Raw genomic sequence first — 27,726 nt, forward strand, 5'->3', positions numbered from 1 at the left:
TTTTGGGAATCTTCAGTGTGATTAAGTCTAAGTTGTCTGTAAATAAGGCTGACACATAAATGTGTGTCTGATTATTTGTTATGCAGGTGTACGTGGTACCTGAGAAGCCAGCCTCCTCATGCCTTCTTCCTGACGCCGCCTCATCTCAGGGGTCCCGGGGCAGCTGCCTCCTCCCAGGGTGCCGTGTGTGGGCTGAGGCTGGGTGAGAGGGAGCCCCTCTCCATCTGGACACAAGACGGATCAACATGCTCGGTGACAGCTCGAAAACCTGGCACGTTCATGCAGCCTTTCCACACGGATATTCTCAGAACAAACGCAAGATGATCCAATGTCTCTAAAATACGACACTTTAAAGGGGGGTATTATGCCAACTTCAAGCTTCATAATTCACTCTGTGATACCTGTGGAGTAGCTTAGCATCATTTACAGTTAAAAAAAACTAATAATTTCTCTCACACAGGTGCTCTGTGCAGGCCCTCATACAGCCTCTGCCTGAAACGACTCAGTCAGCTCTATCCCTTTAAGAAACCCCGCCCCTACAAGCCTGCTTTCTTCTGATTGGCCAGCTCTCCGAAGCCTGCTGAGGCTGCATGTAGAAAAAATTGTGTGAAACCTGGTGTTCACAGCAGCCTGCAGACTGAGCTGAGAGGCCTGGGGATTACTCCAACATACTTTAACCTACAGATCTGAAACTTCACCGACGTTTAGTCTGGACATCCAACATTGTGAAATCATATATGTCCTAAAACAAATCATCTTTACTGGTTATTAAATCGATGTGTGTAGAAACAAGTGTATGCTCACGTTTGGGCGAGGCCTGCGGGCTGTCGGAGGCGATCTGTCTCATGCGGGTGCCGTGGCAGCTGAGCGCCACCAGGCGAGAGATGATCGCGGTCTTGCCGAAGCCGATGTTGCCCACTACGGCCACGCCGCGGTTGGTGCTGGCGTTGGGGCTGTTGAGGTGGGCGTCGATCTCCTGGAAGAGCCACTCGCGACCCGTGAAGACGGAGTCCATGGTGATGCTGGGCACCTCGAACAGCAGAGGTTTGAGGGCGATGTCTTGAGGCCGATACGGTGCAAATCGCACTGGAAGGAAAGAATTCATTAGTGATATTAGAGTTAGAAGCAGCATTTATGTACTTGATGAATGTGTTTAAAAAGCCTCTATACTAACACAGCTGATAATTCTCAGTCACTGGGTTGACATGTAACTGTACAAGACTGACTTAATGAGTATGCAGACACATAAAGCACCCACACATCGATATAAACAAGTAAACTATTGTTTTCCCACATAAGCTGGGTATTGTTTAAATGGATACGATGCTTTTAATGTGCTTTGCTGCACCGATTTGATCTTACAAACTAGATAGGTTAAGGTTCAAATATAGCCTACTTAAAGCCCAAAGTGAGGATGACATTAACGGATCAAAAAAGTGCAGAATTGTTGGCTTCACCTTCATTTTGTTGCAGAAAGAAAATAAGCACAAAGTCAAAAAGGAGCTTCTCCTTTAACAGCCAACACAGACTGTTGATTTCCCTCACTAGGGGGAGTCATTAAACTGAAGTCCTCCAGAGGTTGGGCATCTTTTCAGCACAACATATGGACCATTAAAGACTAATGAGGCTAAAATGAATCTGGTATCAACTTCTGAAGCTGTGTGATAAATTCAGTGTAAAATGTAGCCTGCTGTCATCTCCTGGGTCCGGCCTTCTTTAACCGGTTGCAGCTTTGAGAGTAAAAAACATGCTCTCTTCTACGTGCTGTGTCATTTCTTTAAATGTTATATCAGCATCTGGTAATTACGCCGGATTTAGAATGTGAGTGGTACGTGAATAATCCAAACGCTTTGCTGGCAGGAGTGTGTGTGTGTTCGCCACTTGACTGACGTGTAAAGCAAGCGGGGAGAGCAACACATGAGAATCGAAGAAACTTACGTGATTGGGATTGCCAGGCATGGGTGTTATTAGCGGAAGCTGAGACGAACAGCAAGCAAAAGACAAAAAGAGAGAGAGAGGGGGAGAAAGGGAGGGAGTGAAAGGAGACAGAGAAGTGAGGGAGGGGAGAAGGAAACAGCAGTGAGGGCAGGAATGAAAACTGGCAGCAGTGTGTCAGAGAGAGCACAGGGCAAAAGGTGCGGCTCAATGAAAGAAAAAAAAAAAGGCAGCAATAAGCATCAGCACATCATGATGTCAGAAATACAGGGAACCACCAAACCAGGGTCGATTACTAATTGAAATCCTTTGAATTACATCGAGCGTATTCCTCCGCATGTCTGCAGGGGAGGATGGGGTAGGTTCGCACTTTTGGGAGGATCTAATTGGTTCCATTGCGCCGGGCAAGATCAATCAATCCCAGTGAAAATAATTGAATCCAGTTCTAGTAATGTGACCCCGGGATGGGAAACTCCGACCTCAGCTGCACTGACGAACACGGGCGCATTACAGGCAGCTAAAGTTAGCCACATTTCAACATAAGGTAATTAACCTGAGAGCAAGCAAATCCCAAATATGGAGTTATTACGGAGCGCCTCGGGCAAAATATTTCAGTGCTCCCCCTCTGTTCCTGCAGCTTAAATGTGATCAGATTCTTGCAGCGTGCAGTGAGAAGTAGCTGCTGGTCAGACGATAGCCAGTGCACGACTTCATTTTCACACTCTGCAGCATATTAGCAGTAAGAACTCTAAGGGCCCGATCAGACAGAGCGAGGTTTAGCAGCTGGGGGGCGGCTTCTGTGTTTCCAATCAGAGGGATGCTTTTTTGCGCGCTGCTTTTGCGTTGCTGAGCGCCTCGCGTTGAAAAAACTTCAACTCAAAGCAGAAAAGCTCCCGACGTCACTGGTGTTTTCTCTCTTTGTTCAATTAGATGAATGGAGAGGCGGGCCTTCTGTCAGTTTACAACGTAACGGTTAGGTTAATGACGGCTAATTATTCGGTGGTTGCCTTAACAACAGTGGTCGCCTCGTGTTTTACAGCCTGCTAGACACGCTCTGTCTGTTGGGGCCTTATACCCCTTTCTCACTGACATTAGCGCATTGACGCAGGTTTTTCAGACCCGCTAAAAGATGCCGATTGTCTCTTTTCCCATTGCCAGTGGAGTATACTCCTGTTGGCCTCTTTTCTGCTGCGCTAACAGGGTTAGTAAACAGTGAAGATGTTACAGTGGTTAGGTCTTTATTGTATCTATTACTCATTCAGTCTGTTTATCAAACTCGGTGACGACAAATCTGGAACGATGTTCGAGTGCTGCTCGGACGCAGCTTGTAGCTGAGATGACGAGGAGTCGCAGAAGTTACCGACGGAGCATAGCATCAGGCCGGAAAGGGGGCGGAGATTAGCGTGTCGACACGGGTTTTGTGTTCCCATCAATGCCGATCAGAGCTGAGGCGATAATGACCCGGGTCTACTGCAGAGTCATTTGACCCGGGTCTGAATGCTGACTGTAGCCTTTCCCACTAAGCAGAAATAGCCCGGTGTTAGTGGGTTTTTTGACCAGTGGGAAAGCGGCTTTAGAGTCTGAGCTGTAGGAAATATGCATCAAGCATTAGACTGCCCGCATAAAAGACGGTGAGAGTGTGCAGGATTTTTATGTGTGTCTGCAGAAATGTCTCTAATGTGTGCAGGTACAGCGCTGCAAGATGTATCAGGAGGCAGGGAGGAGAGGGAGGGAGAGAAGCATCAGGGCCGTATATCTATAAGTGACTCCAGTGTGCTGGATTAGCTGTTTGGAGTAAAAGAATACATTAAGAGCGATATCAGCTCATTATGTGATGTAGCCAAAGTGCTGTGGCAAGCATCGCTCTCATCGCAAAAGGAATGCGATGATCACGCCGAGAATATTCGTCCTTATGCAATCAGCAGAAAGTACAAACAGACGTACCTGGAAGTGGGTGAAAAGCTGCGCTCGTTTTATACTGAATGCACGGCCAGCACTAAGCTGTGCGCAGGCTGCAGGCCGACAATAAAACACGTTTCATCCTCTTGGTCAGACTATTTTAGAGGCGACTCACACACACACAGTCAGAGAGACACAAAGAGACAGACAGCATCTCCTGTGTGCTGTCTACAATATAAAAACTGATGTAATATTCCTTCAGTCGGGTGTCACACTGTAAAAAAGGCCCTGATGCAACACTGGTGATGCCAAATGCAAAAGCTGTCCAATACAATACCATAAGCAACCAAAGTAAGAGGCTGTGTACCCAAAGCTACTCTGTTTAAGTGGTGCTAATCCAATTATCTAAGGGAGGGTGACTGGATGCCAATGTCTGTAAAGCTCCTTCCGTCCTGCTGGAATTACTAAACACACCCTCGCACCATCGGGCGCCATCCTCCAAATGTTAGGAGCGATTACAGCGCTTTATGCGCGTGAAGTCGTGCAGCTACTACTGCTCCACTGTGGCAGGTATTCCAGGAAAAAACATGGCAGCCATGTTGTGAACGGGGGCTGAGGGAGTTGTTTCCAGGACGGTGAAATTGAGTGTGTGTGTGCGAGGGATGGATGGATAGCAGTTGCTCATAATCCTGCCCATAACGCTCCCCCTCAGGCGACGTTGAGCAAGGTATCACTCCCCCTCCCTCCTCTTCTCTCCTCTACAACCAGCCCTCCAACGGCCAGACGGAGAGAGAGTCTCAGACGTTTTAATTATTCACCAGGTGAGGATGACTCACGGTGGCTGAGAAGGAGGAGGAAGAGGAGGAGGAGGAGACGCAGAGGACGGGAGGTGGAAGGAGAAGCGAAGGGGAGGAGAGGAGGGTAGAGTTGGCAGAGAGTTCGACAAAGAGAGGAAATGATGGGTGGAGGAGGAGGACGAGCTGTGCGCTTGTTGTGAGGGGGTTTTGGGGAGAGTAGCGATCGGTTATCTCAGGTGAGAGATTTTTCACTTCAACGATTCTTCTTCTGCTGTCTCGTTTTTAGACGTACAGGTGCGATCCCACTAATGTCTTTAACAGTAGATGCAGAGCTACAGTTATCACATGCAACAGATCTTACATAATATCTGCCTTTTTTTAAAGATCTTATCTTATGTAATTTGCACAGCAGGCTTAGAGCAACACAATAAACCTGGATGTGCGTATGGCTAATGTAAGTCTTATGAAAATGTGTTCTAATCTTCCGTTTTGGCTGCAAACTCATATAACACATACTATTTCCCAGCTGGCACGCTCTTCACTGACTTACTTTACGTCTTGCAGCCAAGCAGCAGGAAGGAATTATGTCAATATGTTATATAAGATGCAAACGCCTCAAAAGGAACCCGAAGAGAGACCTACATATCGCATCTTACATCTAGACCTTTACATAGAGTATTGATCAGATCACAGTAAAAGCAGTGTTAGCAGGCGTGTCAAACAGTGTGAATAACCGAAGATAGGGGCGAGATAATCATCTGAAACCGTCTTTGTCGGGTTTTTTTTGGCAAACAGGTTCATGCACTGTCATCAAATCTGGACTGCTATCTCGCTGACTGTGCTGGGACAGGAATAGGGGCATCCTTTAGTCCGTGTTTGCTGTAAATAAATGACAAATCTACACTTCACATGACCTGCAGCTGACTCTTTATAAACATCTTAAAGGAGCAATCCGCTCCTGTAAGAAGCCACTGTCAGTCAAAGCTGGTGTTCTCTGTAATCGACAGAAGCAGTAATATTTGAAATTGGCGCCATAGCTGTGGAGAAAGTTGTACAAACAGCTAGTGGTTTCGCCCATTCTACATTCCTACAACACCCAGCATGCATTGCGCCCCTCCCTCTGAAAGGAACGGCCAAGTCAAATACTACTGTTTTCCAATCAAGGACATTGATCGCTGCAGGCAACAGGTCAGAGCGGTACAGAAACCGAAATACGACGACAATATACCGGTGGATCGTCTAAAAGGTCTGCAGTCTACATTTCAAAGCTGACGATTTTGAACGAGACATGACATCGGAGGCAGGCGTCCTAGACTGAGGAACAAAACTGAAAACAGAGCAACTCCTTCGGTTGTCTAGCGTTTGGGAAATCGGGTGACATGGAAGACAGACGGGTTAAAGGGCACCTTGAAACAGAGCTTATCATTTGTTAGAAAGGATAAAACCTCAAGAGCACCTTGCCCGCCAAACCTTTCTTTAAATGACACTTTATTTATTCATTTATTTTGTCTTTTTTATGCCTTCATTTAGAGAGAGAGAACAGGGGATAGTGTTGGAAACAGGGGAAGAAAGAGTTGGGATGACACGCGGCAAAGGGGCCGAGGGTGGGAGATGAGCGCATCGGGAACCGTAGCCTCCGTATATGGGACGCAGGATTTAACCGCTGAGCTAAACGGGCACGCTGAGATGAGAACACTTTGAACCTATCTTGAACTTTTCATAGACATACAAAATAAGGATGAGTTTGGTTTTTGTACGTGTATTTTTAACACTGAGTTTATATAAGGCAGTAATAAAACCCTCTGCAGTTGATAATATTTTTACCAGCCTAAAGCTGGAACCATCGGCTGCCACGAGGCCTGTTTTGTGTAAGTGAGCGAAGGTAGAAAGGCAGCGAGGGAGCAAAGGAGGAGGGGGAATAAAGGAGGGCAAAGTAAAGATAAACGAGGGAGAAAATGAGTGTGCAGTGCACAGTTATGCGAGTGAGTTTGCAGTGAATAGATAAGGTGGGTGGTAAATCTTAGAGGTAGGCAGGCAGGAGCACAAGAAGGTCCATTACAGTCTGACTCACTCTCCTCAAAACAGCAGCACAGCTCGGGCCCCCGATGGCCGGCATCAAAAGAAGCTTCAACAAATCCAAAGCAGAAAGAGAGAAAGATAGAGAGCTGCATCTGTCAGCTGGTTACCACATGACCAACTTATAACCAGCTTCTTCTCCTCAAGCTCATCTGGAGGTCGGATCCAGCCGTGTCTCGAGTTAAATCAACCGCAGAGACTCGTTCTGAAACAATGTGTTCAAATATCTGCAGCAAGAGGCTGCTTACAGTGAGATAAATGCGGGTTATGTAATAAAACAATCGCTTAAATGCCAAGTTTTCTACACTGTCTTATGGTGGATGGTTGTAACTTGCTTTTTATACTCGAGGGTACATGTCCAGGAAAACGCAAAAAAACATGATATCAACAACAGTTTGATGGACCGACAATAAGCCTCCGAAACAGACCAAAAGATCCCACCAATAAAAAATCTCAGTCATGCCAAGAATAGGACACACCTGGATTAGACCCAGTCATCGTCAGAGCAACGGAGGTAATGACGGCTAATATCACTAGTATGACTGACAACAAGCTGGAACGCATGTTGCACAGCCTCAACTCAAATATATCCGAACATCTCAAGGAAGTTATTGGCCGCGTCGGAGAAGACGAGGGAATGATACCGGCGGTGGAGAAGACTACATCCGAGGCAGAAAAGCACATCGCAGTCCTGACTGAATCAGTTAACGAGCTGACAGAACGGGACGATAAACATCAACCTGGGAAAAACTTTGCCGACCGTCAGAAAGGCATGAAGGCCACCCGACACAAAAGAGGATCCAAAATAAACAGTTTGATGCTGCGAAAAAGGCCCTTAAGGTCTTCTCCGTCAGCGTGGCTCATCTTCTGGAAGACATGAACTTGGGACAAACTTCTCCTCTACCAAGATAATCCATGTGCCATCAAGTGTGGCATATTAACAAGCCGATTAAAAGGCATGAATATTACACAGGTGCTTCTAATAAAAGACATTAAAATGAGCAGTCTTAGAACACAACACACTTTATGGTAGTGGAATTAACATTCGACAGCTTTGGTGGACATCTCTGGCCGCATGTTGCGTGACATGAAGATTTCAGATTAGCCTCTCATTGTGAGCAACCCATGCACACCTGGGAAATACCCCTGCTATTTAATCAGCATCTCGTTTGACACACCTGTCAGGCGGATGATGCTTGTTGAAAAGCAGAAGTGCTCACAAACAGAGATTTTAAGTTCCCATGAAATGACAGGCAGAGTGCTGTTTGATTCTGCTCATTGCATGTGTCCTTTAGAAACAGGAAGCTGGGGAGGAACTTGACGCTGACACTGATTTGTGTTTACCGCAGCGAATGGTGTTGAATGGAAGAACGTTGAAACGCCGTTACAATCCAGATCTGTTAGATACATGTATATTTAACAGCAATGCAGCCATTAGATACCTTGTGCACACGGGGTTGTCATTCACGTTGGTGCATGGGGAAATTCCATTAGGTTTCCCAACCAGGCACTGCCCCTTTAAGCCTTGCAACAAATACATTACTGTTTTGAACATGTGATGCAAACACACAAACTAATCCTTTATTCAGAGACTCCTTACCTACAAGTCTACTACCTCATATTTCAGTAACAAAGGCGTTTGGAATTTGCCCTCAAATCACCTTCAGGAAAAACCCTGTTTTTCAGCTGCTGTCTCCCTGCGTCTCCCCGCTCCGTCTCTCCTGGTGAAACCGCAGGAGCAGTGCACTCAGGGAGGCTCTGACACTGATCCGAGGAGGCAGCACGCATGCTAGGACGCAGTCGGTCGGCATGTAAACACACTTGGCTGCCCTTAGAGGGGGAAGGTTGAAACAAGTGGCTCTGGCAGTAACAGTGAAGCTTTGAGGGGAGCTAACTCTTCTCTACCCTCTCCTCTTCCTCCATGTCCATCTCCATTTCCCTCCTTTACCTTCCCTTTCTTTCTAACTCTCTCTCACTCTGCATTTGTCCGCATCCAGCCGCCCTCTGGCAGGGGGAATCACATCACAGCTCAGGCGGGCGCACTCGCAGCTAAGTGGGGTCTTAACAGGTGTTTTAAACACACAGGGACGCATATTTGTGTTCGCTTGGATGGCGGAGGGCTGCCTTTACGCTGCTCATTACTGGCTAAGTGACGGAGGAAGAAGGGCGAAGGGACACATAATGTTGTGACATAAGGCCATTTGGCCGTTTGGTGAGGAGGCCGAGGAGATTTGCTCGATCACGAAGGCGCCTGATGTGTGTAAGACTTGAGCAGTGTGCAGTGGAGCGCACGCTGGCTGTGAATGTTAAGCACTGAGACAAATTTTAGCGTAGCGGTGACACAACCTGACAAAATGCTCTTTGTGCACGGCCCCTGTCTCTCTTTCACGCACAAGAACACACGCAACAACAGCCGACAGCCTCCAGTGTCCTACAGCCCAGCAGCATCGCGGCTCTGATACGTGAGCGTAAGTACACAAACAGACATCTGCATCTGAAACGCATTGCAAACAGCAAATCACCCGTCACCGACTGTCTTTTGAATTTTAAAAATAACTCGCTCGTCATGCAGCTTCGCCCTGCGATGTTCGGCTGCTTTGAGTTGTTTGTGGATGAGAAACTGAACAGTGTCCTATTGTTTGCTTCTGCACGGCGTCTCATGGGAAGCAACTGAATAATCGCAGCCCAAACTGAGACAAAACAGCTATTTTAAAGTCAAAGTGAAAGTAAATGATGGTTCAACGCTTTGACTTGTGCTGTGTACAGCATTTCACCTGCGAAACTGTGGCACGTCATGGCAGATATATCGCACACAGCCGGCATGTAAAGTGCAGAACTAAGTTTGTGTTTGCAGTTTTTCGTTGTGAGCCACAGATACTCTTGATTCTTGTTAAAACAAATATATTATAAGCATTTTTTCCCTTCTTTTAATTCACATTAGAACAAGTGGTTCTCAACTGGTCTCGCCTCAGGACCCACCACCACCTCCTTCATGACGAACCTGGACCCAAACTTATTAACCACTCAAATTTATTCTATTAAAATCTAAGAAACGCAACATCACCGTATGTTAACATCACAAAACACTGCTACCAGCAGGTAGCAGTGCATAAGAAGAACATATTCCCTCCACAGTTCATTCAGTTTGCAGCCTTTTTTCTTTTTTTTTACATTGACTGTGAATAACCTACGCTACTACTGCACGCACGACAAAGGAAACCCATGTCCTTCAGAATAAAAGCGCAGCGTCGTCTCTTTGCTACAACTTTTGTTTTTTCAAGCACACATCCCCCTGAAAACAGCTTCTTCACCCACTTTTGCGTCCCGACCCACCAGTTGAGAACCTTGAGGCATTAGAATATACATGTCATTTAGAGCCCTGGTTCTCAACTGGTGGGTGGGGAACCAAAAGTGGGTCAAGAAGCTGTTTTCAGTGGGTCGCGGATGTCCTGTAACCGCAGCTAACAGATCTGGATAGTAACTCCAGTTGTGTTTGAACGTTCTTCCATTCAACACCATTCGCTGCAGTAAACACACAAAAAAGTAGTGGCCAAAAGTCTATGCTGCGCTTTTATTCTGAAGGACATGGGGTTTCCTTTGACGTGCATGCAGTAGTAGTGTGGGTTATTAACACGGCATGCATCTACCGATCCCAGCTACAGTACATTTACATTCTTGAAACTTGATGAGCCCCAATGTAGTGACATTTATGTTACACTGTTTATTTCACTGTTAAAAAAGCTGCTAATTGAATGAATTGTGGAGGGAACACGTTCCTCTTATGCACTGCTGGTCAAGTTGACGTACGGTGATGTTTCGTTCGATCTCAGGTCCAAACTGCACAGATATTAATGAAATAAATTTACTTAAAAAAAGTGGGTTGCAAGTTGTCGTTGAGGAGGTGACGGTGGGTCCTGAGGCGAGACCAGCAGAGAAGCACCGCTTTAGAGTCACTTATTGGCCTACAGGTAAAAAAAAAGTTGACCATGCAATTGGAATGTCCATGTTTCACTTTCATTTCCTGTTGGCTCTCATACATACTGGGAGAAAAAAACGCTAGCCTATTTTAATAGAAAAACAGACTCCTAAAATATCTCAATTGACTCTTTAAATCTTTCTTTGTTTAGATTTTGCTGTTTTTGGCGTTCAGCTTTGAAAGAAGGGCCAGAACGGAAACGTGGGAGAGCGAGAGAGAGAGAGAGAGAGAGAGAGAGAGAGAGAGAGAGAGAGAGAGAGGGTGGGATAACAAACAGGAAAGGTCTCTGTCCAGAATCAAACCAGTGACACTGCTCTTATAAAACCTGTTTCTTAACACTTGACTAGGAGAATCGTTTAATATTTTTGACTGTTTTTTATTTCACAATATTATACGACCACAAATTGTTCATATTTTTAAAGCAGCCTCTCCTCCTGCTTCGATTTAACTTCCTAATGCTGCGTTCACATGGATTCAGGCGGACGACACCTTTTGGACAGCACGGGAAAAGCTCGGCATGATGTGACGTTGCTATGGTGATGTTGAATAAACTATAAAATCAATTAATTTATTTTGTGTCATCATTTTACTCCGTCTACCGTTCCCGGCGATCTCTCAGGACATGTTACCGTCCTCCTCTCTTCGCCTAAAATGATATCCAGTTTGCCGTCTACCGTCCGCCTGAATCCATGTGAACGCAGCAAAACCCTGCGGGGTCTATCGGCCTCCACGCTGTAATCCGACCCGGAGTTAGCGATGACATAAAGAACACTACACTCCATGGAAACAGTCAATCTAGTAGCTGTCGGTCTGATTTGCTGTTGCAGGTCCTATAAAAGCATCAGTCATATTTTAAGAGTGTTTTGAGAAGTCAATCTCTGTCTAACTTGTTAATGTCTTTGTCCAGACACATTGCATTCACGCTAATGTCAGCCTAACACACACACACACACACACACACACACACACACACACACACACACACACAGAAGAAAGTCTCTCAGAGGTGGCAGCACAGACTAAAGGAGCACAGCTTTGAAGGGGTTTGTATGAGTGTGAGTGTCTTTAGCTCCGCCTCGTCGCTCACCTCTCAGGTCCTGCCCGGAGCGACCCGGCCCGCAGGTGGTGCTCTGTCTGGGCATGCGCAGCGAGGTGCGTAATGGAGTGTGTCTCTGCTCATCCAGGTATGCCAGGTCCTCCAGGTGGGCTGAACTGGTAGCTGTGTGATTGTGTGATAGAAAGAGAAAAAGACACTTCTGTCAGCATGTATGAGTACACTGGGGGATATACAGAGTAAACAAAGCCATGTTAAACACACAGACACAGGAAGGTGGTTCTGGTTCATGCCAGCGTCCTCAGGCAGCTGTCAGGCTCCCGCTCTCATCCTCGCTAACAGCTACAGGAAAGAGCGAGCCATCCCTACATGGTTCTGTCCTAAAAATCTCCCTCCTCTCTGTGTCTGTCACGCGGCACGGAGGCAGATGCCATCCGGCCCCTCTCAGGATTAATTAGCTCAGCAGACAAATGTCTTATTCATGGAGTGAGCGCCGTCTGACGCTGGCTGCTGATTGTTCACACCACGCTGTGTCTTCAGGGCCAACGCTCGGAACCAGTGAATGCTAAATGAGATCAGACGCCGCCAGTGTGAGTAAGCAGCGGACCTGATTCTTCGTCACACCTGATCCCCCACCGCTCGCTCCGAGGTGTGGAGAAGGGAAAGGCTGGGAGAGAAACTCTGACATCACTTCCAGGAGAGATAAAGAGACTTTGTGGGCAGATGTGATTTAGTTCGTCCCATTAAGAATAAGATGTAAAATTCGGTCGGAATAAACTAGTAATGCAGAGATAATGGAGAAGCTGAAGGATGGTGCTGGAGGGCTGAATATTAGAGACATAAAATCAACCACAAACTCTCAGTGTGGGACAGCTGAGGAGTTATTTTCTGTGAACCAGTAAATTTTAAAGCCTGTGTATTTCTTCTGTTTTATTCCAAGTAATCCAAGTTTATTACGTTTTTTTTATAGTGTTTATAGCAGATACGAAAACACTGTTCTCATTGAGGGGCTTTCTGAGGTCTGGGAACTTTGAGACAACAAAGTCTGATCGAATGGTTACAGAGGTGATAAGCAAGCCAAAACTTATGTAGGGGCAAAACAGTGCAGGAAAACAGGAAGTCAGTCTGTGCGCTGTGATTGGCTGATAAATCAAAGCGGTTCAGATACCAGAATTTAAAAAGCCTCTGATACTTCCTTAAAATGTAATGGCGGGCACCGGTTCGGCTTAGCGGTTAAATCGACGACCAACTACAGAGGCTATCGTCCTCGATGCGGCGGCCCTGGGTTCAGCTCCCGCCCTCGGCCCTTTGCCGCGTGTCACTCTCTCTTCCCCCGTTTCCGGCTCTATCCACTGTCCTCTAATAAAGGCATAAAAAGCCATAAAAACAATAAATAAATGTGCCATGGCGAGCAGCCTACAAAGCAATTATATACACCAATCAGCCATAACATTATGACCACTTACAGGTTAAGTGAATAACACTGATCACCTCACTACAATGGCACCTGTCGGTGAATGTGTCAGGCAGCAAGTGGACATTTTGTCCTCCAAGTTTACGTGTTGGAAGCAAGAAAAATGGGGAAGTGTAAGAATGTAAGCGACTTTGACAAGGGCCAAATTGTGACGCTGGATGGTTTGAGGAACAGCGAGTTCGAGGTGTTGACTTGGCCTCCGAATTCCCCTGATCTCAACCCAATCGAGCATCTGTGGGATGAGCTGGACAAACAAGTCCGATCCATGAAGCCGCCACCTCGCAACTTACAGGACTTAAAGGATCTGCTGCTAACGTCTCTGTGCCAGATACCTCAGCACACCTTCAGAGGTCTGGTGGAGTCCATGCCTCGACGGGTCGGGGCTGTTTTGGCGACAAAAGTGGCTCCTACACTATATTAGGCAGGTGGTCATAATGTTATGGCTGATTGGTGTAGATTATAGCCGTCACTAGCAACTACTGTTTTGGTTTTTTTAATCGTGTTCTATTTAAGTCTTTTACTTATTCGAGTTCTGTGTTAATTGTTCTGCACCAAAATCATTAAAACAAATTCCTTGTATGTGTAAACCTACAAATCCCGAAGACAAAGCTAGCAAAATGTTTGAACCAGCATTTTGCTATCATATATTTTGGGGATTTTTTAAATTGTATTTAAAGTTAAGGTAATTGAAATAGGTAAAAACAATAACTGAAAGAAGTTTGGTGTCAGAAATGAGTGTTTCCCTGGTGCTCTTTGGCAGATGCAGGATGTCAGGAGGAGCAGAGCTGCCGCTAACGATAGTTTGTTTTAGGTTCTGAGCCGGGCTTAGAAGGACAAGGTGGTTAAACATGTTTAAAAATATGTTTCTTATCTTTATCAGACAGTAGTGATGGGTACTTGATATCAGCCAATACTGAAGTCTTGGTATCTGAGCATCTCCAGTTTGGAACAGAGAGCTATTTTATAATTCAGCTTTCCTTCAAAAAGGAATTTGGCGACCCTGAATGTTTGATTCAAACTTCAACTGCTTTTGTTCCCCTTTCTGACTAATTTCTGACAGTGTCAGCTCGTTCCCGGGTAACAGCAGTTAACTTAGTGAGTGCAAAGTTCTCATGACGGACAGAACTGTCAAAGTCACAAAAAGAAGACGGATTTATCCAGAGAATCTTTCCCTTTGACACTATACCTGAAGATTTTGAGGTCCAGAGATCCCAAGTCAACCATAAGGAGTTTGGGAGAGGTGTGACTGGTAATGCGTTCTTCTTCTCACTGATATCCTCGGTCTCTCTCTCCAAAAAATAAAGCACAGTAATCCCTCCGAGTCGCAGGCCTCTGGGAACATTCTCACCGCTTCTAAACTCACCAGCACCTCAACCTTGATCCTCTCCTTTCACTGATTCAAAGAGAGACGTTTCTGTGCTACTGGAGTAAAGCACAGTGAAGTGAAGTAATGAGCACGTGTATGGCAGGCTCTCTGTGTGTGTGTTGGTCACTGCCTGAGTCACCCCAGCCCTGGACCCAAAAATGAGCCACATGGGTTTCCCAAAATGGAGGGAAAATGGCAGCTGAGAATGCTGGAGGCCTGGCCCTGATGGGAAAGGGGGTGCTGGTCATCAAACTGGGCTAAAAGCGGAGACAGGGGAGGCATTAATCTGCTGCTAAACCGAGGGAGAATGACTCAGGGCTACAGGGCTCGAAGGCTCCTTTATTTCTCTCTTTCAACTGTGTTTGAATGTGAGGACTGAAATCTGTGTGCTCATCATCTCTATCTGCAATGCAGCAGGCTGCTGGGGATCACATTCACAGCTCCCGAGCCAATGCGCTGAGACTGCACACAGATATAAAGAGGGAAGAAAACCAGTACGGAAGAGCGAGAGGAGGAAAAACAAAGTGGGAAAAAGTCTAACTGTGCAGCAGAGAGCTCAGCTGCTGCGTGCAGCGACAGCTACATCACACACTTCCTGTTTCAAAGGGCGGCTGAGAGCATGAACGCATGCGTGCGCACACATGTACACACCAACACCCGCACAGACCAGCTGGGCTGCAGGCCAGAGCCAGTCGCAGTATCAGCCGGGAGCCGACTCGTCATCTCAGATACGAGGCGGCTGCCGCTGCTCTAAACGCCTCACCGTTCTCCTCTCATCTCCCCGAGAGATGACTCGCGGTGATAAATAACGGAGGTCCCGGTATTTAAACAATAATATTTCCGGGTATTACAGCGAGCGTATAAGCCGAGGTGGCATCAGGGACAAAAGGGAAATCAGGAAAAAATGGAAATCAATGACTTGTCCGCCCCCTAAATTGAAAAATGTTATCTCGGGTGAGCTGTTATCTTCATTTGGAGAATTTAGAGACTATAGAGTTCGCTCACTGAGTCTTTAATACCCCCTTAGTCTCTGTATGAGCAGGGTTCCCTCAATCCCCAGGCAGTTATATAAGCTGCTGCATATTGAGCCTCCAACGTGGCAGTTTCAAAGGATCAGTCCAACAAAATTAGATTAAAATATATTATAGTTTGATTTTAATATATAAGACAGAAGGGATAAACCAATCTGATACTGATATGTGTGCAATACTGACTCATAACTGGATTCAATACTGGTGAGAACAGAATCAATCCTGGGCTGATCTATTTAATTCAATTCTATGTTTACGTCGACATGCACAAACTACCTCGTGTGTTTGTTCTGTGCCGGGTGACCATTGTGCCCTTTTGCTTCGTTGGAAAAACAATGTTTTAGTCGAGCCTGATGTTGCTGATCTTCCACAAAGTGAAGCATGCAGGTTATTCATTCAACACCAGATCACCTGAAGACCTGGGGCCTCATTTATAAACGCAGCGAGCGCACAAAAGAAGGCGTACGCCACTTTCAAAGCAAACTTTGGGATTTATAAAAAACAAACTTGACGGCAGCTCTGACCCACGGGAGACAGGGGAAGGTGGTGAGCTGAAGCCAGGTCGTATATCGATGCCGTTCGCACATTTAATGTCACTAAATATCAAACGTTACTGAGCGAGCCATGTCACCATTAACATCACACCAGCAGTGTTATTTGTTATCTTGTTGTGAGATTCACGAGGTGCTTTGCATTGACCATTCATGCTGTAGTGTGGGCGTGTAGAGGGCGGAATAAGAGGCTCATTCACGTGCGCACATTTTCCAGGTGCTTTGTTATTTATAAAAAGAAACAGGCGTAGGACGTGCATGCCCACTGTTTTTAGAAATCTGAATTATTTCCGGCGTTTCTGGGTTTGCTCAGTACGGACAGTTTTAGTCTGGATTCAACGCTCTTTTAGAAATGAGGCCCCTGGTCTCGGTATCAAGACAGAAAAGTCGTATTGTTGCGGCAGAAACTGGATGGTCGTGTGTCAGGTTCTTTTAATATGTGAAGGAGCCATTTTCAAGCTTAAGCAGGACGTTACGTTGCTCTTTAGACCATAGACTGTTATAAGAAGTAAATGTAGCCATCCTGGGTCATCCATTGGTTTATGGACTGCTGTTTTGAAGCCCAATTCTTGGATGCCGCCATCTTGTTTTTTTGGAACCAGAGGTGACAATAATTTGACAAGAGGGTGCATTGCTACACTTCGATCCTGGTATGCGGATCACTGTGGCAGCTACCGGTCAATCACAGGCAGCCGCTCCCCAAATCATATCCTGCTTTATCGTCTATTTTACTCATGCAGCTATTATTTATAAAAAGAGCATCATGCTGTGTTGAACCAGCGCTCGAGACCATAAACTCATTATGACAATGTTTACTGAGGCAATAAATCAGAAGAGAAGACGGATCATTTTATTATTTCTAGACTTTCTTTTTGCAGCCAGTGAAGTCGCCCCTGCGGCACTTTTTAAAGAGGCAACATCCACTTCTTAAAGAGCAGCTCCAGCCATGTTTTAAGACGCATAAAATTCTCTGCTTGAAATAATAAATTGTGTCTGATATGTTTTTTTCTGCAAATTATCTTGTAAAAATCATCTCCTCCTTCTCCCTCGTTCCCTGAATCTGCATAGTCCCCGCCCACTCTGCAAATGTCCAACCGCCCCCTCCGTCACGAAAACCAAACACGACTCTGCCATCGTTTAGTGGAAACTTGCTGAAACTTAGCTAGCTTGAAATGTAGTAATTAGCAGTAGCAACGTTAACGTTAGCAGTCAGTAGTGAGTTTTCCAAAAATTACGATGGTGGTTACAGCTGGCTACAGCTATGGTTGCCATAGGTACGTTAGGATATGCATAGCGTCAGCGTCACCCCAACCATTTGGCTTCTCAGGTTTGTGACATCACAAACCCTGCCAATCTGAACATGTGTTGTTCAGCCTGTCCTTGGTACACTGCAGTTTAAAAGCAGACAGGCCCAGCCATGGAGATGACTCTCCACATGGAGATGTTTACAGGGTTAAACACTTTATTCTCACTGGACGGGGGCTTTAAACGCAGTCTAATGGATCTAATTGCATTATGGGAAATGTAGGATTTAACATTTATGAGCTTGTCCCATATTAGGGACTAAAACTGTATCAATATTAACCCTTCTTTTTTTGAAATCTGTCTCTGGTGTTTCGCCCAAATTTAGGGAGGTTTGATTGTTAATCACAGCGATGAATCACCCTCTCATTTCCATTTTTAGATAATAAACGAACATGACGCTGTTTAGCTCATTCTGTCCTTCTTCACTGAATGAAAACTAAAAATAAAAGTATTCCTGATGGGCAGCGAAGACTTCCCTCATGTGAGCAGTATGAGCACCATGAAGGAGGAAGATTCAATACTTGGTCCTGGTTACTCCATATCCATCTTAAGCTCTACCAACTCACTGCCTTCATTAGGTAATAAAGAACCCCCCCGTCCCCTCCCTCCCTTCCTCCTTTCCTCCCTCCCAGTTTTCCTCCCCAGTCGCCTTCTGCTCTCGCTCCGTATCTCTCTCCCTCGCACATCAAAGCGAGTCTCTCTGTCACTCTGGGGGATAGAAACGGTTAATGCCTGGGGCTTTGATGTTCCACTGCTGTGTGAGCCCAGCCAATCCTCAGCCTGTGCTTGCCTCCCGTCCCTACATCGTCTAATAATTCTTTGTGGAGGAGAGGGAGAGAGAGAGATTATGAAACTCCCCTTCGCTCCTCTTCCACATGTATGCATCTCCCGTTTCTCCGTGCAGAATTCCCTGCTCCTGACAAACACAAACACTCAGAAACATCCTCCCCCCGTCGCTCTTTACTTTACTTCTTGCATCATCTGCAGCTTATAGTATGTCTTTAAAGCTGCCTCCAGTCTCCTTTGAAGGTTTTGGTACGGAGGGGTGGGGTAGAAAATCGAGGGCGAATCTCTAAACCCGGCAGAGTCGCTGCGCTGCCAGACAGCAGTGTCAAACAGCAGAACATGACCAGCATGAAGAGAGGGTCATAGCTGCAGCGACGAGCCTTGTCAGGCATATTACAGTGTTTAGTGCTACATATATATGCGCGTCTAAAGTACGTGCAAACACACTTTTTTCCAGTGGGAGTGAGAGAAGTGCATAATAGAGCCCTCCGTCTGTAGCAGCCTCTCTGATGATGAGAACAATAACACAATCAGGCCCATTAGGACCGCCTGAGTGTTATGAAACTGACATTTCTCCTGATATATTTGCTGCCACTTTTGGGAGCTTTTTGTCTTTCTCAGCCGACAATAAGAAACACACATCAATGAGACCTCCGTCAGTAACACAAATGCCAGCTTTTCCTGTGTGATATTCTTCCAGCCGCAGTATGTTTTCCTCCCCAGACTGTATTATTCTGCTCTGCGGTTTCAATCCACACCAGAGAGCTGCGAGAGTTTAACAAAATACCACTGCGGATTTGCAGCTACCCGAGTATTTCAACATAACCCCATGAAATTTAAAAACAAGGCTTGTTTCCTCCCTAGATTCTGAAAAAAATGTTGTAAAAATGTCGACAAATTGAATCACATCAAACCACAGCTGAGCTTCTCCCAAGACAAGGGCTCATATTTTAGGAAGTTGAGGCTGATTTATTCCAGATTTATGGGAGAAATGTGGTAATGTTTGTTCACAGAGTATCTGGTTATATGAGCAGTTTACAGATTAAATCTTCCCCTCCTCAATCGCTATAAACATATGAATGTGGGCGCAGACAAGATTTTTGTATCCAGATTTGATTTCGAGTGTGCTGGTTTGTGTTTGCAGCATTGTGTTGACCAATCTCGGATCCCATCGGCTCTAGTCTGATGACGATATAGCCTCTGGGGACAACGGTGAACATGTCGAGGCGTGTAGACGACTTCCAGGCTTCCTTTTCCATGTGCTGCATTGTTTACAAGAACCTGTTTTTCTTGTGATTTACAAATTTCAACATCATGATGCAGATTAGTAAAAAAGTCAAAATGAAGCTTTGTCAGGTCTGTCCTCAAGAGGAGCAGAAAACTACTTTTAAAATGCTCACTTGTTGAACGGAGGTCGGATCGATCATTTCTGATGCATTCGAGGAAGTCAGGAAATCAAAACGCTGAATCTCAAGTTGAATTGTTGTTCTAGAACTTTCCGCCTGCTTTTGCTCTTCACACGGACTGTTTTTCCTGCATACGCCGCAGCCTGCTGATACATGACTGGTCAATATTACTACAAGCGTAGCATAAACGGAAACCAGAACACTTGCCATCCCTAAAATCCACATCGCTGCGGACATGTAAATAGAGATTAGGTGTTGACTAATCAGGTTTTAAAGGGCCAGTTCGCCAATTTCCAACCTCAGTCCTATCATGCTATTATGGGGAGCTAATGCCATTATGGTAGAAAAAAAGACATTGTACAATTTCTCTCTGTGTCTTTGGAGGACGCTATTCGCTTCTCCAGTGGGCCCTGGAAATCCTCCGCCAGACTACGTAAAACACATCACCTGGCGGAGGCCAGGGAGCTCGCTAAACTACACTTCCTCAATCTAGGACGCCCGCCTCTGATGTCATGTCTCGTTCAAAATCGTCAGGTTTGAAATGTAGGCTGCAGACCTGAAGATTTTTTAGACAATCCACCGGTATATTCTCGTCGTATTTCGGATTATGTACCGCTCTGAGTTGTTCCCTTCAGCAAAACGGTAGTATTTCACTCCAGCGTCTCTCTCTTTCAGATGGAGGGGCACAATGCATGCTGGGTGTTGTAGGAATGTAGAATGGGCGAAACCACGAGCTGTTTGTACGACTTTCCCCACAGCTATGGCGCCAATTTCAAAAATATTATCACTACTAACAATTACAGAGAACACCATCTTTGACTGACAGCGGCTTTTTCCAGGGGCCAAGTGCTCCTATAACACGCACGCAGGAAAACAGTCCGCGTAGTGACAAAAACAGGTGGAACAAATTGGCAGAAATGCAGTCCCAGTACCATCATTGGACTATTGTTAATATCTATAAACAGGAATGTGCATATAAGAGAAGATAAATTAAGATTCATTGTTCCCAGAAGTATCGGCTGTTTTTGATAGATTGTCGCCTCCTGATTTTCTGACTGACATCCCAATAATTTATAAACAATATGAAATATTTCTGGATAAAATCAGGATGGTTAAATTACTGCTAGCAGCCAATGAGAGACAAGAAAAACAGAACAATTACAAAAAGGAATATTGTTTGTTTTTTGCAGCTGAGTTGGAGGAAAGTCGAATAATTTTGGCAAGAAAAAAAAACAAAGGTGTAAAGACAATCTATCAGGCTTTTTTGGCACAAAGCAAAAAGCAAACAAAGCTGGACTTCCTTCGCCAAATGATCAGTATTAAGTAACTTCCTCTGCTCTTTTCAATTGTGTTTCAACTTGACATTCCAGGTCACAAAGGGAAGGCTCTTCTAGGAATAAAACAAGCAAGGAAAGGAAGCTTGAGAGGAGTGAAGAGGGGGCACTCAAGGAGTCAGAAATAGTATGTAACATGACTCAATAATGCCAGAAGGAGACTTCAGCAGGATTTATATAACGCATGTACATATCCTTATTTCTGGCTCCTTACACAAACTAATGCCTGCATTTCTACGCTCACAGGAAAGGTAAGGGAAAGAGGAAGGGACTCACCGGCCACAGAGTTAGGGCGGGGCATGAGGTACAGAGGGATGGAGTGGGCAGAGTGGGAGGACATGCTCTCCAGGTTGCGTTCAGGGATTTTGTTGAGGCTGTAGGTGGAGGCGGTCATGTTTTCATCCACCCTGTACAGGAACGAGTCCATGCCTGATTTCTGGGACTGCCACAGTTTCAGGTTTCCTCGGGATCCCTCGCCGTATTTGCCGCCTCGCTCCATGTTCTCGGAATAGCTGGTCAGTGTGGCTGCAACAGAAAAAACATCATCGTCAGTGCTGTAATGTGTGTCGTTCTTTTAGGTCATTTTAACACTGTATACGTCTCCTTTGTCCGTCAGCTCTCGTGCTGTTGCTCTGAATCGATCCCTACCTAACTGCAGGTGTTCAGAATTGTTGCCAGGAAACCGTGTTGGCACACGTTTTGACTCACGCAAAACGCCTTTGAACAGCGAGCGTTTTATCTCTGCTTTTTTTCTGGCTCACAAAGCAGGATGACACAGCTGATGTCAACATGACATCTTCACCTGAGTCATCTTCCAGTGGGAGGACAGACGGGTTCTGACTGCATGAACCACATTGTTCAGGTCGACTCGGGGAAGGTTTTTGGTCTCAGGATCGGGAAAAAACATTTCAATGATTCAACTTTGAGTTTCAGTCAAGATGAGGAAACAAAGGTCTACTGACTGTCAGAAGTTTTACCTGTCAGGGCTCCAGAATTGGGGGGAACCTGTCTGAGCAGGTTAGGCTGTTTTTTAGACGTGCTTTTATCTTTGTTCTTACTTTACCTTCTGCATTTTACAGCATGAAATCTACTTTTATTGATAGAGATTTTTACAAGACACATTCACATAATGGGCTGCACAGTGGTGCAGTGGTTAGCACTGTAGCCTCAAAGCTAGAAGGTCCCTGGTTTGAATCCCAGTTTGGACGTAGTGGGCCTTTCTGTGTGGAGTTTGCATGTTCTCCCCGTGCATGCGTGGGTTCCCTCCAGCTACGTCATCCCACAGTCCAAAGACATGCTCGTTAGGTTCATTGGTGACTCTTAAATTGCCCGTAGGTGTGAATGTGAGTGTGAAACGTCTGTCTCTGTGTGTCAGCCCTGTGATCGACTGGAGATCAGTCCAGGGTGTAACCCCGCCTCTCGCCCAGTCATAGCTGGGATAAGCTCCAGTCCCCAGCGACCCTGACGGGATCAGCGGTATCGATAATGGATGGATCAGTAAAACTCCATCTTAATGCAATACAGACATGCAGATATGAATGGTTATTAGACGTTTTTTCACAGTTCATAGCAGTGTGAAACCATTCAGTGGAAGATGATTAGCAGGGACCGATTTGTCTGAGAGTCCGAGCGAATATTTGTAGAACACTAAATTGTCCCGGTTTTCACCACAATTATAATAATAATAATATACTTGTTGTCAGTGCTTACATAGGTGTTTTTCATGTGCTGCATTTTTACCTAACCCAATCAAAAAACACCAATCAACAAATTGCTCGTTGCTATGACGCCTGTGGCTGCATTTTTGATGTGTGCACGAACCCTTTGACGTGACCTGGTAAGCTAGCAAGTGGGGGCAAATTAGGCTAGCGGGTTCAGTAGTGCCCAAAAAGCAGATTTTTGATTTCTTTTCCAAACCTCCCTCTGAGCCAGCTGAGCGCCCGAGAGAGAGAGGGAGAGAGACAGAGAGAGAGAGAGAGAGAGAGAGAGAGAGAGAGAGACAGAGAGAGAGAGAGAGAGAAACCTCAGCTGACAAGTTGACACCGGCACCTCCCAGATCTGTGCCAGTCGGCCGACAGCAGCAGGGACAGCAGCAGTTATCCTGGCTCAGTAGGCTGATTTAGATGTTTACAGTTTGTTGCCTACATTTGTTTTTCATAGAATATACAGTTTTAGTATGCCTTTAACAGGAGTGAAAGTACTTTTTCCAACACGTGTACATATTTTTTAAAAATCTTATTCTTGTTCTTATTTTCATTCTGTTGAGTTCTGTGTTAACTGTTCTGCACCAAAATCCCAAAAACAAACTCCTCGTATGTGTAAACCTACTTGGCAATAAACCCTGATTCTGATTCTGATTCTAATGTGCAATGTGCAATGCTGCATTTGAGTAACAGAAACCGTGCGCACACATGACGTCTCATTTCGGTCAATGCAGGCAAAAGGCAGAGTACATAATGGAGTAATTGTCAAGTGTGAGATGTGCGTGACAGCGTGCGCATACTTCTACACTCTTGATTTTGTTCTTAAATTTCACCAGATTGATTGAATTAACCCCTCCCAGAAAATAGTCACAACGTCCCTGATGATTGGGGACAAAATCGACGGACCTTATTCCATGCAAAAATGTATTTAAGTTAAATCAATTAATACCAAAGTATCAGTCTTTTTAGGTCAAAAGTCTTTGCGCTCCCTTGCTGAGCCAAAGTAACACAAGGAGGGATTATCGTAATTAAAAGGCTGCAACTTTGTGTAACTCAGACCGATGAAGCCTCATATTCACTTCAGCTCAACTTCAGCACAGAGCGAGGGCTGTAGATTCTGTTCAATATCACTTATCAAAGAAGATATCACAATATCAAAAAATGCTTTGGGATGGCAGGAGGGACGTCTACAGGGACAAGAGAGTTTCTATGTACACATAAGCATGTCAGTATTATTTAAGAAAAACCTGTGCTCTTCAAGTCTGTGAGTTTAAATGATGAATATTATTTAGTTCTCGGCTCGAGTACATTCCCATTTTCTATACGAGACATTTTGCTCTTCTACTAGAAAGGCTGTGAAAAACATGTCTTTTCTTATTGTCCACAAATCCAATGAAAAGAATGAAACCAACAGTGACTTCTTCCTACAAAAGAAATATTGTGTGAAGACAAAAAACCTCCAACACATCAGTGATCCTCGTCTTTGCACTGTGTGACACGTCCTTTCAGTGGGATTAACCCCTGGCCCTGTAGTCAATCCACATAAACTGTGCTGCTGCTGACTTTTACCAAGATAAAACAATATTTTTTGACCTGATTTTCGTCTCTTAGACGACAGTTATTCCAGCCCTACCCTTCAATTGTACATATTATGTTAATGGTAAGTCTGTTTGTTGTAAATCTGTGTGCAGGTCTCACCGATAATCCCGCTGTCCCTGCTCTCCAGGGTTGAAGTTGGGCTGGTTACAGAACCGTAGGCACAGTCCTTATTCCCAGCCTGGCCTGGCATGGCAGGGGGGAGGGTGGAGCAGGGGCTGCCCGCAGGGGGTGAGGCAGTGCTGCTGGTCAGGGTGGAGCACGGGCTTATCCTCTGGTTCTGGCCCTGAGACACACGCACATTTCAAAAAGCTTTGTAAGGTTCCAACCACTCAGTTATTGCACACATGTCTAAATGGCAAAGTACAATGTTTGAATTTCAATATGTGAGTCACATACAAAGTAGAAAATGTCACTTCAATATTGCGGTTTTCAAAAGCTCGGCCCCCCTGCTGCATTCAGAGTCTCCCACACGCATACAAACACATATCATAACAACTAATCAGTCGGAGCGTTTTCCTAAAATACATGTTTCAAAGAGCTTGGCACATAATACGATGACACACAGCTTCCAAAACGCACAGGTACACTTTAGTCGTTGAGGATGACTGTGTGGAAATAATGTTCTTTTCTATTAAAGTCAATAAAGGCTGTAAGAGAGGCACCTACAGTCGCTTCACAAATGTACCGTACAGCCTGTTCGCTGCAGCTGAGGAGTGTTGCAGGAAAAACATGAACTTTGGAGGATTTGCAAACATATCAGGGATGTGAGGCAGAACATCTAACTGCAGGAAAACAATCATTTCCTTTCCAGAAAACAAAAGGGAGTGGCATTTCTAACATCAGATTCTGTACACTCACATAAACTCTCGTTCTTCCTTATTATGCAGAGCGATTTTAAAACTAACGCCACCTTATATGGACGTTATAATCAAGATGAAGTTCAATAAACATATGATTAGTTGAAAATGATTTTGTCAGCAGTTGATTAAGTTTCTCACCCTCGCTTACAGAGCTTTTTTCATGCATATTTTCCTCCTCAACTTAGATCCCATGCACACTCTGAATACAAAGTCTCTCCAGACCCTGCATTGTTTTGGCACCCTGCAGTGACCCTCCTCTGCATCAGCTCAGGTTAGCAGACAAGGAGACACAGGGGACAAAAGAAAAAAACACTCTGCGGCTGAAAACACCCACAGATGCACGCACCTAAAAAACACATGCACGCTGCATACAAAGATATGCAGAGAGGCGAGAAAAACAGGGATGTCACGGCATCGAGAACATGTATCAGACACTAGAACACAAAAGCACAAGGAGGTCTCTCTTCAAAGGTGCTGCTGATGAGTTCAGGTCAACACTGGGGTGAAAGCAGAGACAGCAGGAGGGGCGAAGAGGTGCTCAAGGCTAAATCTGGTCCTGTTTAATCTACAGGAAGAAGACTGGAGCGACGCTAAGCTAATACACACCCACACTTACACAGTTTAGAGTAGGGCTGCGACTAACGATTATTTCTATCATTGATTATCTGTCAATGATCTGTTGACCGCCTCCTGACGCTGGAGCAGACGATAGATCGGGACGCCAGTTAATCGTAGAGTTGGTGGTTCGCTCCTCAGCTCCTCTTGGCTACACGTCAGAGTTTCCTTAAGCAAGACACTGATCCCAAATTGATCCCAAGAGAGCAGGGCTCAACCTCGAGCTGCAGGTGTGCATGGGTGAATGAGGCATATTGTCAAGTGCATTGGGGGAACAACACTACTTAACTGCTGTCCATTCCTGTCCACTCTCCTCCTCTTTCTCGCTCGCATTATGCCCCCCTCCCACCCACTCCTGCTCTGTGTCTGTTTCTTTCTGTCCTTCTACCTGCAGGGCCCTGAATTTCATTCGTCGTACCTGGGTGCTGCGGCGGATCCCCAGTGAAGCTTCCCCAAAACGTCAACCGCATGGAGCTCGACCTCTCCAACTCCTAGCATCTTTATCATCAATCTTATTAATCAATGACATATTAAACCACATCCTGTTGATGGTGTGGTCCCTGCTAGTGAAACGAGACTTATACTGTACAACCACTTGAGCCATCTTGTTAGCTTAAAGCTAATGTCATATGGCCATGCTTACACGCTAACCTGGCAGAGGAGATGCAAGATTGCTAACATGCTAATGTGAAGCTCACAATTTTTACTGCATCATGTTAGCATGTTAGCTTACCCTTTGAGCTTAGTGTGTTTGCATGCTAAAGTAAGTTTGCTAATGAGCTTAGTAACACTCAACACAAACAGACGTCTGCCTGAGGCTGATGGGAATGTCAGTTGTTTTCAGGTACTTTGAAAAAACACAAAGTAATGGATGATTTAAAAAGTTTAACTAATGAAGCAGGATGAGAATCAAAAAAGTAATTAAAAAGACTCCCTGCAGTGAGAATCAAGTGTTTAACCTTGTAAACATCTCCATGTGGTGTTCTTCATGTGCTACAAGACATATCAGGGACAACATCAGCAGTCATCTCCATGGCTGGGCCTGTCTGCTTTTAAACTGCAGTGTACCAAGGACAGGCTGAACAACACGTTTTCAGATTGGCAGGTTTGCGATGTCACGAACCTAAGGAGCCAATCCCGTTAATGGACAGGGTGATGCTGTGCAGATCATTATGTGTAACCTATGGCAACCACTTCAGTGATGCATGAGCCAATTACTACATTTCAAGCTAGCTACTTTTCAACAAGTTGCCACTAAACGATGGCAGAGACGTGTCTTGTTTTCGTGACGGAGGGGGCGGTTGGAGGTTTGTGTAGTGGGCGGGGACTCTGCAGATTCAGGAATTTGTAATGAGGGAGAAGGAGGAGATGCTTTGGGAGGATTTTTTACCAGGTAATTAAACATATTTTGCAAAAAAAACCCACTTAAATATTTCAAGCAGAGCATTTTAAATGATTTAAAACATGACTGGAGCTGCTCTTTAACATCATCCTCTGTGGAACATGTCTGTCTGTACCAAATATATCACGGTAACACATTCAATTGTGGTTGAGATATTTCCGTCTGGACGACATATTGACTTTGCCATACCTAAAGTGATGCGGCTAGCACGACTAAATCTAATAAAAATTGCGAGCGAACATTTCCAGTCACCAGATTATTGATCAGTCATTGATTTTCAAAATAGTTGTTGACTAATACAATGTTTTTTTTGACAGTTCAATTAATCGGTGCTCCATCTGAGCGCTGGTCAGAAGCATGAAATCTGTACGCCACAACACAAAACAAGGCAACTACAACTATACAGATACTGAGTGGCCACTTACTATATATAAAATACAATGTATGGTAAAAATGTCATGTAATCAAGTCCAGCAGTTCAGCCATAAATACTTCCTTTACAATGATAATAATGCTCAGATTTAACTACAAGTTTCTTATTGAGGTTTTCAATAGTG

General features: G+C 45.1%; 1 protein-coding gene across 2 annotated transcripts in view; it reads right to left on the reverse strand.

Moving 5' to 3' along the window:
* The window catches only part of tanc2b (tetratricopeptide repeat, ankyrin repeat and coiled-coil containing 2b), a 97,587-nt gene that overhangs the window by 30,853 nt on the left and 39,008 nt on the right, over positions 1-27,726 (reverse strand). Inside the window, exons 3-8 of one of the 2 annotated variants that reach the window (XM_069664998.1) lie at positions 24,392-24,575; positions 21,267-21,515; positions 11,771-11,902; positions 1,939-1,977; positions 805-1,086; positions 100-224 (exon numbers count right to left, since the gene is read on the reverse strand). In XM_069664998.1, coding sequence (XP_069521099.1) covers positions 100-224; positions 805-1,086; positions 1,939-1,977; positions 11,771-11,902; positions 21,267-21,515; positions 24,392-24,575 — 1,011 coding nt within the window. The remainder of the gene's footprint in view (positions 1-99; positions 225-804; positions 1,087-1,938; positions 1,978-11,770; positions 11,903-21,266; positions 21,516-24,391; positions 24,576-27,726) is intronic. The other variant, XM_069664999.1, reaches the window with a different exon arrangement.

Source organism: Semicossyphus pulcher, unplaced genomic scaffold (genome assembly GCF_022749685.1).
Source record: "Semicossyphus pulcher isolate SPU_LCO1_2020_fin unplaced genomic scaffold, fSemPul1.0.p SCAF_16, whole genome shotgun sequence".
Taxonomy (NCBI): domain Eukaryota; kingdom Metazoa; phylum Chordata; class Actinopteri; order Labriformes; family Labridae; genus Semicossyphus; species Semicossyphus pulcher.